The 15,051-nt window shown below is 41.6% G+C and overlaps 1 protein-coding gene across 1 annotated transcript; it reads left to right on the top strand.

Moving 5' to 3' along the window:
- The first annotated feature begins 3,052 nt into the window (after positions 1 to 3,052).
- Positions 3,053 to 14,406, top strand: LOC109879142 (trypsin-like). Its single transcript, XM_031826551.1, has 5 exons — positions 3,053 to 3,328; positions 8,388 to 8,547; positions 12,373 to 12,514; positions 13,619 to 13,885; positions 14,144 to 14,406. The coding sequence occupies exons 1-5, from the start codon at positions 3,271 to 3,273 to the stop codon at positions 14,312 to 14,314; spliced, it is 798 nt and encodes a 265-aa protein (XP_031682411.1). The 5' UTR covers positions 3,053 to 3,270; the 3' UTR covers positions 14,315 to 14,406.
- Positions 14,407 to 15,051: the final 645 nt, after the last annotated feature.

Here is a 15,051-nt window from a genome sequence, read left to right as displayed (position 1 = left end):
CTGTCCTGTGAGTCTGTGACTTTGTGCAGACCTAACATCCCTCCTGTGAGTCTGTGACTTTGTGCAGACCTAACATCTGTCCTGTGAGTCTGTGACTTTGTGCAGACCTAACATCAGTCCTGTGAGTCTGTGACTTTGTGCAGACCTAACATCAGTCCTGTGAGTCTGTGACTTTGTGCAGATCTAACATCCCTCCTGTGAGTCTGTGACTTTGTGCAGACCTAACATCCCTCCTGTGAGTCTGTGACTTTGTGCAGACCTAACATCTGTCCTGTGAGTCTGACTTTGTGCAGACCTAACATCAGTCCTGTGAGTCTGTGACTTTGTGCAGACCTAACATCAGTCCTGTGAGTCTGTGACTTTGTGCAGACCTAACATCCCTCCTGTGAGTCTGTGACTTTGTGCAGACCTAACATCAGTCCTGTGAGTCTGTGACTTTGTGCAGACCTAACATCTGTCCTGTGAGTCTGACTTTGTGCAGACCTAACATCCCTCCTGTGAGTCTGTGACTTTGTGCAGACCTAACATCAGTCCTGTGAGTCCTGTGGTGACTCCTCCCAGGTGTCACCATTACAGTGAAGGAGAAAGATGATGGTATGTTCCCTCTCCCCAGAGAACATACAGGCACAAACAGGATGTGTCTGTGTGTGTGTGTGTGTGTGTGTGTGTGTGTGTGTGTGTGTGTGTGTGTGTGTGTGTGTGTGTGTGTGTGTGTGTGTGTGTGTGTGTGTGTGTGTGTGTGTGTGTGTGTGTGTGTGTGTGTGTGAGTACGTGTACTGTAGATTTCCGTGTGCATGTGGAGCACAGGGCTGTTAGGCGGCCACATCATGTGACACAGACACACAGGTACCAATTGAGGCCAAACTATAATGGCTTCTCACTCCAGAGATGCTTTCCTTCCACCTGGAACTGTGCAAAGTATAACCGCAATCTCAGTGTGTGTAAAACATGTTGTGTTGGCACAGACAGGTTGTATGCTGAAGCAGCTTCTGTCTCGCCCTACTCCTGATCAATGATGTATGTAGACGTGAATAAAATACTGTATATTATGTAGGTATATGCTCGTGAGGAGACATTGTTACTGAGACACGTTTGAGACCATATGTAGACAGAATATAGTGTGTATGATGTCATATATATGCAGTATGTCTTTGAATAAACCCATACTCACAACAAACTAACTAACTAACTAACTAACAATCAAACACATTTCAGTGAGAGTTTATTCTCATTGGGTTATATCCATTCTCATTGGGTTATATCCATTCTCATTGGGTTATATCCATTCTCGTTGGGTTATATCCATTCTCATTGGGTTATATCCATTCTCGTTGGGTTATATCCATTCTCATTGGGTTATATCCATTCTCATTGGGTTATATCCATTCTCGTTGGGTTATATCCATTCTCATTGGGTTATACCCATTCTCATTGGGTTATACCCATTCTCGGTGGGTTATATCCATTCTCATTGGGTTATACCCATTCTCATTGGGTTATACCCATTCTCATTGGGCTATATCCATTCTCATTGGGTTATATCCATTCTCGGTGGGTTATACCCATTCTCATTGGGTTATATCCATTCTCGTTGGGTTATACCCATTCTCATTGGGTTATATCCATTCTCTGTGGGTTATACCCATTCTCGTTGGGTTATACCCATTCTCATTGGGTTATATCCATTCTCATTGGGTTATATCCATTCTCGTTGGGTTATACCCATTCTCATTGGGTTATACCCATTCTCATTGGGTTATATCCATTCTCTGTGGGTTATATCCCACAGAGAATGGGGCGGCAGCGTAGCCTAGTGGTTAGAGCGTTGGACTAGTAACCGGAAGGTTGCGAGTTCAAACCCCCGAGCTGACAAGGTACAAATCTGTCGTTCTGCCCCTGAACAGGCAGTTAACCCATTGTTCCCAGGCCGTCATTGAAAATAAGAATATGTTCTTAACTGACTTGCCTGGTTAAATAAAGGTAAAATAAAAATATCCATTCTCTGTGGGTTATATCCATTGGGTTATACCCATTCTCATTGGGTTATATCCATTCTCTGTGGGTTATATCCATTCTGATTGGGTTATATTCACTGCCCTATATACTGTATAGAGTATTTGTCCTTGGTTATACCTGTCAGTAAAGGACCATATTCTTCTGGTTAAAATACAGTATGAATGATTCATTCCCTAAATGTGGGACAAGGACAGGTCAGGACTCAGGAGAGAGTCTTCCACAAAGGGAGTGTATAATGCTTACCCTGCTGTACTATCCACTGTAATTATGTCCAATCTGTCCAGATGTTTTTATATGGAAGGACCCCGGGAAAGTGAGATGGCCTCAAGAAGCCCAGTGTTTGTCCCTTCAGTCTAGAACAGTGCCAAATGTTGTTGATTCTACACAGGGAAATACATGTGTGTTCTACAGATGGTATGACTGTATAAAATACTCCTTTGTCATTCAGAATGAATCTCCCAGACACAAACGCACGCACGCACACACACTCACACACACAGAGGTCCATTGAGAACTTCCACAGGAGAAAAAATCTGTGTGAAGCTCCTGCTGATGACACAGGACATGAGATATGTTACTATGGAGACAGGGTAATGTACTGTAAGGGCCCCTGTGGAGAGTCAGGGGGTCAAAGAAGGGGGACAGTTTATGAAGGTGCACTTTGTTGCTCTTCCTTTCTCTCTCTCTCTCTATCTTTTCTTTCTCTCTTTCTCTCTTTTGCTTTCTCTCTCTCTCTCTCTCTCTTTTGCTTTCTTTCTCTCTCTCTCTCTCTCTCTTTTGCTTTCTCTCTCTCTCTCTTTTGCTTTCTCTCTCTCTCTCTTTTGCTTTCTCTCTCTCTCTCTCTCTCTCTCTCTCTCTCTCTTGCTTTTGTTTTCTCTCTCTCTCTCTCTCTCTCTCTCTCTCTCTCTCTCTCTCTCTCTCTTTTGCTTTCTTTCTTTCTCTCTCTCTTGCTTTCTCTCTCTCTTTTGCTCTCTCTCTCTCTCTCTCTCTTTTGCTTTCTCTCTCTCTCTCTCTCTCGCTTTTGTTTTCTCTCTCTCTCTCTCCCTCTCTCCATCCTATATCGTTGTATCTGGACAGTGTGGCCATGATGAGTGAAATCGGAACTTTCAGAAATCTGAGGATCTCTGCTCATCGCTGTCTGATGAGATGTCCTTCTTCCTGTTATAGAGAGAGAGGAGAGAGGATATAGAAGTGTTATTCCAGTCCGGCACTGCATCACACTGCTCAGCCTGCACTCCACTCTCTCCTCTCATCATGAACCTGCTAGTAGTCTGTCTGTGCTATGTAGTTTTGGAGCTCTTGGCAGTCAATTGTAAGTATAACATTTTCCTCCCTAGTTGTCATTTTATTCATGTAGTGAATACTTCATAATCACTTATTCAGGTTTTTATGTGACCCAGAGTTTTTTATTTTATTTATTTTACCTTTATTTTACTAGGCAAGTCAGTTAAGAACAAATTCTTATTTTCAATGACGGCCTAGGAACAGTGTGCATATGCTGATGATTTGTGTGTTTTATATATGAATTGCTTTCAATAATATGCCCGACAAAACAATGCATGATTAGCATTGTGTTGTATTGCTTGTCTTTGCATGCTGACTGCCTCCTAAAGTAGAAAGCTGTTTACTCAGCAGTACACATAATGTTCAGGGTCTAGACATCTGTTGTCACTTGTTATAAAGGTATTATATTGGTGTCACGATCCTTTGATGTTGAATAGAACAGAATTTAGATTATAAATTCTGTTGTCAGCAGAAAATCTAATCTGTCCTTCTGGGATGAACTCACAGGCCAGGTTTCTTGAACACAGATGAAGCCTTTTTCTGGACTAAAAAACATGCACAAAGGAGATTCTGTATGTAGCATGCCTTGTTGTCCAGAACTAGTTAGAAACCGAGCTATACTTACTGTATTACCAACAGTAACAATGACAGGGATTTTTCCTCTCTCTGGTGTTACACAGCCCTGTGAAGGCAAGCTCTCTCTGGTGTTTACACAGCCCTGTGAAGACAAGCTCTCTCTGGTGTTACACAGCCCTGTGAAGACAAGCTCTCTGGTGTTACACATCCCTGTGAAGACAAGCTCTCTGGTGTTACACAGCCCTGTGAGATCGAGGAGAGAGGAAACACTACGGGGATGTAAATGGCACCATATTCCCTATATAGTGCACTACTTTCGACCAGGGCCCATAGGGATCTGGTCAAAAGTAGTGCATCATGTAGGGAACAGGATACCATTTGGGATGCATCCTAGAGGAGACACTAGAGGACACAGGTAGAAAGTCAGGTCAGATAGGGAAACCTTTATTCGCCTCTGTCGGAGGTCACAGAACCAGCAACTTTAATGTATGCTAGCTGAGCCTGCTGAGACCACTGGACATGAAAAGGAGAAGTACTTAACCCTTTGTGTTCTTTACATCCTTTTTTTGGTCCTAAAATTTTTGTGATTTTATTGCCTTGTTTATGAGTAACAAGTAGAAAAACATTTACAACACTGGTGGATTTTTGTCCCGAAACCAAGGAACCAACACTGGTTCAAAGTGTATTGGTTATTTGTAATGCATACTTCGGAATTTAAATGATGTAATTATAATCATGTTTTTTATCAGGAGGGTGAAATGAGCCTCTATTCTGTTGTTCTCAGCAGAACTATTCCCTACTGGTTCTAAGAGATCTCAAAGGAGCCTGTATTCTCTCCTGGTTCTAAGAGGTGGGAAAGGAGCCTGGTTCTAAGAGGTGGGAAAGGAGCCTGTATTCTCTACTGGGTCTAAGAGGTGTGAAAGGAGCCTGTATTCTCTACTGGGTCTAAGAGGTGTGAAAGGAGCCTGTATTCCCTACTGGTTCTAAGAGGTGTGAAAGGAGCCTGTATTCCCTACTGGTTCTAAGAGGTGTGAAAGGAGCCTGTATTCCCTACTGGTTCTAAGAGGTGTGAAAGGAGCCTGTATTCCCTACTGGTTCTAAGAGGTGTGAAAGGAGCCTGTATTCCCTACTGGTTCTAAGAGGTGTGAAAGGAGCCTGTATTCTCTACTGGTTCTAAGAGGTGTGAAAGGAGCCTGTATTCTCTACTGGTTCTAAGAGGTGGGAAAGGAGCCTATATTCTCTACTGGTTCTAAGAGGTGTGAAAGGAGCCTGTATTCTCTACTGGTTCTAAGAGGTGTGAAAGGAGCCTGTATTCTCTACTGGTTCTAAGAGGTGTGAAAGGAGCCTGTATTCTCTACTGGTTCTAAGAGGTGTGAAAGGAGCCTATATTCTCTACTGGTTCTAAGAGGTGTGAAAGGAGCCTGTATTCTCTACTGGGTCTAAGAGGTGTGAAAGGAGCCTGTATTCTCTACTGGGTCTAAGAGGTGTGAAAGGAGCCTGTATTCTCTACTGGTTCTAAGAGGTGTGAAAGGAGCCTGTATTCTCTACTGGTTCTAAGAGGTGTGAAAGGAGCCTGTATTCTCTACTGGTTCTAAGAGGTGTGAAAGGAGCCTGTATTCTCTACTGGTTCTAAGAGGTGTGAAAGGAGCCTGTATTCTCTACTGGTTCTAAGAGGTGTGAAAGGAGCCTGTATTCTCTACTGGGTCTGAGAGGTGGGAAAGGAGCCTGTATTCCCTACTGGTTCTGAGAGGTGTGAAAGGAGCCTGTATTCTCTACTGGGTCTGAGAGGTGTGAAAGTTGTTGTTATGGGAACAGTATTATTCCACATTCTGCATGTTTTGTAATGTATTATATTGTACATTATTTCTAGACCTTTCCAGGGGTTTTTCACAGTTTTTCCAGCTGGTTTCCACCTGTCTGCCCTACAACACTAATCAGGTTTCCACCTGTCTGCCCTACAACACTAATCAGGTTTCCACCTGTCTGCCCTACAACACTAATCAGGTTTCCACCTGTCTGCCCTACAACACTACAATCAGGTTTCCATCTGTCTGCCCTACAACACTATAATGAGGTTTCCACCTGTCTGCCCTACAACACTAATCAGGTTTCCACCTGTCTGCCCTACAACACTACAATCAGGTTTCCACCTGTCTGCCCTACAACACTAATCAGGTTTCCACCTGTCTGCCCTACAACACTACAATCAGGTTTCCACCTGTCTGCCCTACAACACTATAATCAGATTTCCATCTGTCTGCCCTACAACACTATAATCAGGTTTCCATCTGTCTGCCCTACAACACTATAATCAGGTTTCTATCTGTCTGCCCTACAACACTATAATGAGGTTTCCATCTGTCTGCCCTACAACACTATAATCAGGTTTCCATCTGTCTGCCCTACAACACTATAATCAGGTTTCCATCTGTCTGCCCTACAACACTATAATCAGGTTTCCATCTGTCTGCCCTACAACACTATAATCAGGTTTCCATCTGTCTGCCCTACAACACTATAATCAGGTTTCCATCTGTCTGCCCTACAACAATACAATCAGGTTTCCATCTGTCTGCCCTACAACACTATTATCAGGTTTCTATCTGTCTGCCCTGCAACACTATTATCAGGTTTCCATCTGTCTGCCCTACAACACTATAATCAGGTTTCCACCTGTCTGCCCTACCACACTATAATCAGGTTTCTATCTGTCTGCCCTACAACACTATAATCAGGTTTCTATCTGTATGCCCTACAACACTATAATCAGGTTTCTATCTGTCTGCCCTACAACACTATTATCAGGTTTCTATCTGTCTGCCCTACAACACTATAATCAGATTTCTATCTGTCTGCCCCACAACACGATTATCAGGTTTCTATCTGTCTGCCCTACAACACTATAATCAGGTTAGTATCTGTCTGCCCTACAACACTATAATCAGGTTTCTATCTGTCTGCCCTACAACACTATAATCAGGTTTCCATCTGTCTGCCCTACAACACTATTATCAGGTTTCTATCTGTCTGCCCTACAACACTATAATCAGATTTCTATCTGTCTGCCCTACAACACTATAATCAGATTTCTATCTGTCTAGCCTACAACACTATAATCAGGTTTATATCTGTCTGCCCTACAACACTATTATCAGGTTTCTATCTGTCTGCCCTACAACACTATAATCAGGTTTCCATCTGTCTGCCCTACAACACTATTATCAGGTTTCTATCTGTCTGCCCTACAACACTATAATCAGGTTTCTATCTGTCTGCCCTACAACACTATTATCAGGTTTCTATCTGTCTGCCCTACAACACTATAATCAGATTTCTATCTGTCTGCCCTACAACACTATTATCAGGTTTCTATCCGTCTGCCCTACAACACTATAATCAGGTTTCTATCTGTCTGCCCTACAACACTATAATCAGGTTTCTATCTGTCTGCCCTACAACACTATAATCAGGTTTCCATCTGTCTGCCCTACAACACTATTATCAGGTTTCTATCTGTCTGCCCTACAACACTATAATCAGGTTTCTATCTGTCTGCCCTACAACACTATTATCAGGTTTCTATCTGTCTGCCCTACAACACTATAATCTGGTTTCCATCTGTCTGCCCTACAACACTATTATCAGGTTTCTATCTGTCTGCCCTACAACACTATAATCAAGTTTCTATCTGTCTGCCCTACAACACTATTATCAGGTTTCTATCTGTCTGCCCTACAACACTATAATCAGATTTCTATCTGTCTGCCCTACAACACTATTATCAGGTTTCTATCTGTCTGCCCTACAACACTATAATCAGGTTTCTATCTGTCTGCCCTACAACACTATAATCAGGTTTCTATCTGTCTGCCCTACAACACTATAATCAGGTTTCCATCTGTCTGCCCTACAACACTATAATCAGGTTTCTATCTGTCTGCCCTACAACACTATAATCAGATTTCTATCTGTCTGCCCTACAACACTATTATCAGGTTTCTATCTGTCTGCCCTACAACACTATAATCAGGTTTCTATCTGTCTGCCCTACAACACTATTATCAGGTTTCTATCTGTCTGCCCTACAACACTATAATCAGGTTTCCATCTGTCTGCCCTACAACACTATTATCAGGTTTCTATCTGTCTGCCCTACAACACTATAATCAGGTTTCTATCTGTCTGCCCTACAACACTATAATCAGGTTTCTATCTGTCTGCCCTACAACACTATAATCAGGTTTCCATCTGTCTGCCCTACAACACTATTATCAGGTTTCTATCTGTCTGCCCTACAACACTATAATCAGGTTTCTATCTGTCTGCCCTACAACACTATAATCAGGTTTCTATCTGTCATACAATATCATGTAACTGTTTCTGTTTCCATGTTTCAGGATCTGACTCAATACGAGGAAGGTGTTCTTAATATGTCGTCCATTCAGTGTATATTATATCACATCCCATATACCGTGTAATACTACACACCTTGTTTCCATGTCTTCCTGCAGGTCAGGAGGTCATACAGGACCGTATAGTCGGAGGTTACGCTCCAGCCCCCAATTCCATCAAATACATTGTGTCCTTACAGACCACCAAGGGACAGCACTTCTGTGGCGGATCGCTAGTGCACAAGTACTGGGTGCTCACAGCCGCTCACTGTAACATAGGGTGAGTCCGTCAATATACTGCTTTATTACACTGAGGAGAAGTTAGCATGACTCTAAACATTGTATCCATATGATACAGATGTGCAGTACTACAGTGACATGTTTTTCTTACTTGCTCTTTCCTAATACTGTAGTAGTAAGATAAAAAATATAAATACAAAATACATTTGAAAAAGTCAAGCGGAACAAAAAAATACACAAAAATGAGAAATAACCATGTATTACTGTCTCTGTATTACTGTCTCTGTATTACTGTCTCTGTATTACTGTCTCTGTATTACTGTCTCTGTATTACTGTCTCTGTATTACTGTATTACTGTCTCTGTATTACTGTCTCTGTATTACTGTCTCTGTATTACTGTCTCTGTATTACTGTCTCTGTATTACTGTATTACTGTCTCTGTATTACTGTCTCTGTATTACTGTCTCTGTATTACTGTCTCTGTATTACTGTATTACTGTCTCTGTATTACTGTCTCTGTATTACTGTCTCTGTATTACTGTCTCTGTATTACTGTATTACTGTCTCTGTATTACTGTCTCTGTATTACTGTCTCTGTATTACTGTCTCTGTATTACTGGTTCTGTATTACTGTCTCTGTATTACTGTATTACTGTCTCTGTATTACTGTCTCTGTATTACTGTCTCTGTATTACTGTCTCTGTATTACTGGCTCTGTATTACTGTATTTACTGTCTCTGTATTACTGTCTCTGTATTACTGTCTCTGTATTACTGTCTCTGTATTATACTGTCTCTGTATTACTGTCTCTGTATTACTGTCTCTGTATTACTGTCTCTGTATTACTGTATTACTGTCTCTGTATTACTGTATTACTGTCTCTGTATTACTGTCTCTGTATTACTGTATTACTGTCTCTGTATTACTGTCTCTGTATTACTGTCTCTGTATTACTGTCTCTGTATTACTGTATTACTGTATTACTGTATCTGTATTACTGTCTCTGTATTACTGTTACTGTCTCTGTATTACTGTCTCTGTATTACTGTCTCTGTATTACGGTCTCTGTATTACTGTATTACTGTCTCTGTATTACTGTCTCTGTATTACTGTCTCTGTATTACTGTCTCTGTATTACTGTCTTCTGTATTACTGTCTCTGTATTAACTGTATTACTGTCTCTGTATTACTGTCCTCTGTATTACTGTCTCTGTATTACTGTCTCTGTATTACTGTATTACTGTCTCTGTATTACTGTCCTCTGTATTACTGTCTCTGTATTACTGTCTCTGTATTACTGTCTCTGTATTACTGTATTACTGTCTCTGTATTACTGTATTACTGTCTCTGTATTACTGTCTCTGTATTACTGTCTCTGTATTACTGTATTACTGTCTCTGTATTACTGTCTCTGTATTACTGTACTGTCCTGTATTACTGTATTACTGTCTCTGTATTACTGTATTACTGGTCTCTGTATTACTGTATTACTGTCTCTGTATTACTGTCTCTGTATTACTGTCTCTGTATTACTGTATTACTGTCTCTGTATTACTGTCTCTGTATTACTGTCTCTGTATTACTGTATTACTGTCTCTGTATTACTGTCTCTGTATTACTGTATTACTGTCTCTGTATTACTGTCTCTGTATTACTGTATTACTGTCTCTGTATTACTGTCTCTGTATTACTGTATTACTGTCTCTGTATTACTGTATTACTGTCTCTGTATTACTGTATTACTGTCTCTGTATTACTGTATTACTGTCTCTGTATTACTGTATTACTGTCTCTGTATTACTGTCTCTGTATTACTGTATTACTGTCTCTGTATTACTGTCTCTGTATTACTGTCTCTGTATTACTGTCTCTGTATTACTGTATTACTGTCTCTGTATTACTGTCTCTGTATTACTGTCTCTGTATTACTGTATTACTGTCTCTGTATTACTGTCTCTGTATTACTGTCTCTGACACATGTTAAAAACTTCACACGTGTCCAAAAACCACATGTCCCACTCATGAAATGTATATAAAAAATACTAGAATTTCACATGATTTGTTTCACACAGGTGTTCACACGTCCAATAACCACGTGTGTTTATAACCACGTGTGTTTATAACCACGTGTGTTTGTAACCACGTATGTTTTCAACCACGTGTGTTTATAACCACGTATGTTTATAACGTGTGTTTTTAACCACGTGTGTTTATAACCACGTATGTTTTCAACCACGTGTGTTTATAACATGTGTTTATAACGTGTGTTTATAACGTGTGTTTATAACCACGTGTGTTTTAACCACGTGTGTTTTTAACATGTGTTTTTAACGTGTGTTTATAACCACGTGTGTTTTTAACCACGTGTGTTTTTAACGAGTGTTTTTAACCACGTGTGTTTTTAACCATGTGTGTTTTTAACGTGTGTTTATAACGTGTGTTTATAACCACGTGTGTTTTTAATGTGTGTTTTTAACCACGTGTGTTTTTAATGTGTGTTTTTAACCACGTGTGTTTTTAATGTGTGTTTTTAACCACGTGTGTTTTAACGTGTGTTTTTAACCACGTGTGTTTATAACCAAGTGTGTTTTTAACGTGTTTTTAACAACGTGTGTTTATAACCAAGTGTGTTTTTAACGTGTGTTTATAACCACGTGTGTTTTTTACGTGTGTTTATAACCACGTGTGTTTTTAACCACGTGTGTTTTTAACCACGTGTGTTTTTAACCACGTGTGTTTATAACCACGTGTGTTTATAACTTGTGTTTTTAACGTGTGTTTATAACGTGTGTTTATAACATGTGTTTATAACGTGTGTTTATAACCACGTGTGTTTATAACCACGTGTGTTTTTAACCACGTGTGTTTATAACCACGTGTGTTTATAACCACGTGTGTTTTTAACCACGTGTGTTTTTAACCACGTGTGTTTTTAACCACGTGTGTTTTTAACCACGTGTGTTTATAACCACGTGTGTTTTTAACCACGTGTGTTTTTAACGTGTGTTTATAACCACGTGTGTTTTTAACCACGTGTGTTTATAACGTGTGTTTATAACTTGTGTTTTTAACGTGTGTTTATAACGTGTGTTTATAACATGTGTTTATAACGTGTGTTTATAACCACGTGTGTTTATAACCACGTGTGTTTTTAACCACGTGTGTTTATAACCACGTGTGTTTATAACCACGTGTGTTTTTAACCACGTGTGTTTTTAACCACGTGTGTTTATAACCACGTGTGTTTTTAACCACGTGTGTTTTTAACGTGTGTTTATAACGTGTGTTTTTAACCACGTGTGTTTTTAACGTGTGTTTTCACATTTACCTGTGATTTGTTTTCATGTGTTTTTATAGTTGTAAGAATCCGTCCTGATCTCTGTTGGTTTGTTGTTAGCAGCCTCAGTGAGTCTTGGGACTGGGAGGTCAGACAGACAGTAAGGGCGATAAGAGACACACTGGGCTCAGCAGAGCAACCTTGGCATGTCGGTCATCGCAGCGCAGCGTGCGTTACACGACGAGGTGTCAACATGTCAGACGTTGTAGGTTCAGAAAGGATAACAGTCACATTGTTCCTGTTTCACACAGGGAAGCATTGTACCCACCTATACACCCACTTCAGGGCAGTCAGCGCAAAGGAAACTTTTGGGACGTTGAACGCACCACAGATGTCTTTTCCTTTGTTATTTGTTGCATAAAGCAGAAGGGGATTTGTATTTTAAATAATGTTAGTCAGTGTTTGCCAAGTTGAACACAGCTCAAATTGCACTCCACCGTCTAAGGACAGAGCAGATGGCAATGCTCCAATAATGCCAACACCGAGGTTGAATGTATCTCTGATGTCTCCCTTGCCTCTCCTCCCAGGACAGATCAGATGATGATTGTAGCAGGGGACTACTCTCTGAGTATGTTCGAGGGAACGGAGCAGTATTCCAAACCTCACAGAATTATCCCCCATCCTCTGTACAACAAGACCACCAACAATGCTGACATCATGCTCATCAAGGTACAGGATACAACCATAGACCATGTACATATTCACCTACCTTTCATATTGATGTTCATTATAACATCATTGTATACAGCTGTTTTAGGATGTTTGGCCAAGTGATAGGCCTTATATTAGAGTAACTAGCTGTGTATTACATTTGTAATTACCTTGTAATAACTTAGTACATGTATTTCAGTTTAGTTCAGTTCAATTCTATTCTGTTCAATTCAACTCAACTCAGTCAACTCAACTCAGTCAACTCAGCTCAACTCAACTCAACTCAGTCAACTCAATTCAACAACTCAGTCAACTCAATTCAACAATTCAGTCAACTCAGCTCAGCCTAATTCAACTCATCTCTGTCAACTCAATTCAACAACTCAGTCAACTCAATTCAACTCAAATCAGTCAACTCAGCTCAACTCAATTCAACTCAAATCAGTCAACTCAATTCAACTCAATTCAACTCAAATCAGTCAACTCAATTCAACTCAATCAGTCAACTCAGCTCAACTCAATTCAACTCAAATCAGTCAACTCAATTCAACTCAAATCAGTCAACTCATTTCAACTCAATTCAACTCAAATCAGTGAACTCAATTCAAATCAGTCAACTCATTTCAACTCAATTCAACTCAAATCAGTCAACTCAATTCAACTCAATTCAACTCAACTCAGTCAACTCAATTCAACTCAAATCAGTCAACTCAATTCAACTCAATTCAACTCAACTCAGTCAACTCAATTCAACTCAAATCACTCAACTCAATTCAACTCAATTCAACTCAACTCAGTCAACTCAATTCAACTCAAATCAGTCAACTCAATTCAACTCAATTCAACTCAACTCAGTCAACTCAATTCAACTCAAATCAGTCAACTCAAATCAGTCAACTCAATTCAACTCAATTCAACTCAACTCAGTCAACTCAATTCAACTCAAATCAGTCAACTCAATTCAACTCAATTCAACTCAATTCAACTCAACTCAGTCAACTCAATTCAACTCAACTCAGTCAGCTCAATTCAACTCAGTCAACTCAATTCAACTCAAATCAGTCAACTCAATTCAACTCAATTCAACTCCCCCCTCTATCTCTTTTCTTCCACCCTTTGCAGCTGAGGGTTCCCATGGTGATGGGTAGCTATGTGTCCCTGGCACCCCTCCCTCGGCAGGGTACAGGGGTTATGGCGGGGCGGGTGTGTCGTGTGTCGGGGTGGGGGTACACCTCTCTGGGAGGGGGTCAGATCCCCTCCACCCTGCGGACTGTCAAGCTGCCCATCGTGTCATCGGCCAGGTGCAACAGCAGCGAGTCTTTCAATGGGAACATCACCTCCAACATGATCTGTGCCGGATACAATGCTGGGGGCAAGGACGCGTGCAAGGTACTGGACCTGATAGATGTAACAGGTTGAGTTTCTGAACACACCCTATTGGCCTGTCAGTTCCCACTAGCTGTATAGGATAGTTAAGGGTGCGTTCGAGAACCTATTTCCTTAATCTATAGTTACACAACACAATCACATTGTAATTCCAAATGTCCTTTCTTCTCATGATAGTTACCTACCTTGTGGTGGCCTCAGAAAATGAGACACGTTGTCATGGAAACTGAGTGTGGGTTTGGTGTACCTTGTGGTTTCCAGGGAGATTCCGGCGGGCCGCTGGTGTGCGAGGGGCGTGTCTACGGTGTGGTATCATGGGGAAACGGCTGCGGAGATGCCAAGTTTCCGGGCGTTTACACAGCGGTGTCCAAGTTCCGGCGGTGGGTCGACAGGACCATCTACAGCTCCTACACACGCTGTCTGAAGTATTAAAGAGAAGTAGAGTGGGGGAGGGAGAGAGGGAAAGAGGGGGAGAGAGAGAGGTAGAGGAGAGAGGGAGAGGGAGAGAGAGAGAGAGAGAGAGAGAGAGAGAGAGGTAGAGGAGAGAGAGAGGTAGAGGAGAAAGAGAGAGGGAGAGGAGAGAGAGAGGGAGAGGGAGAGAGAGAGGGAAAGAGAGAGAGGGAAAGAGAGAGAGAGAGAGAGGTAGAGGAGAGAGAGAGAGAGAGAGAGAGGGAGAGGAGATAGGGAGAGGAGAGAGAGAGAGGGAGCGAAAGAGGGGGAGGGAGAGGTAGAAAGGGCGAGAGAGAGGGGTAGAGATGGGGAGAGAGAGCGAGAGAGAGAGGTAGAGAAGGGAGAGCGAGAGGTAGAGAGAGCGAAAGAGGGGAAGAGAGAGGGGGAGAGAGAGGTAGAGAAAGAGGGGAGGAGAGAGAGGTAAAGAGGGGGAGAGAGAGAGGTAAAGATGGGGAGAGGTAGAGGGGGATTGAGAGAGGGGTAGAGAGGGGGAGAGAGAGAGAGGTAGAGAGGGGGAGAGAGAGAGGTAAAGAAGGGGAGAGGTAGAGGGGGATTGAGAGAGGTAGAGAGGGGCAGACAGAGAGAGGTAGAGAGGGGCAGACAGAGAGAGGTAAAGAGGGGGAGAGAGAGAGGTAGAGAGGGGCAGACAGAGAGAGGTAGAGAGGGGCAGACAGAGAGAGGTAGAGAGGTAGAGAGGGGCAGACAGAGAGAGGTAGAGA

The sequence above is a fragment of the Oncorhynchus kisutch genome, linkage group LG1, assembly GCF_002021735.2.
Source record: "Oncorhynchus kisutch isolate 150728-3 linkage group LG1, Okis_V2, whole genome shotgun sequence".
NCBI classification, from domain to species: domain Eukaryota; kingdom Metazoa; phylum Chordata; class Actinopteri; order Salmoniformes; family Salmonidae; genus Oncorhynchus; species Oncorhynchus kisutch.
Note: the sequence above shows the minus strand (reverse complement) of the source record. Positions and strands in the feature narration are given on the sequence as shown.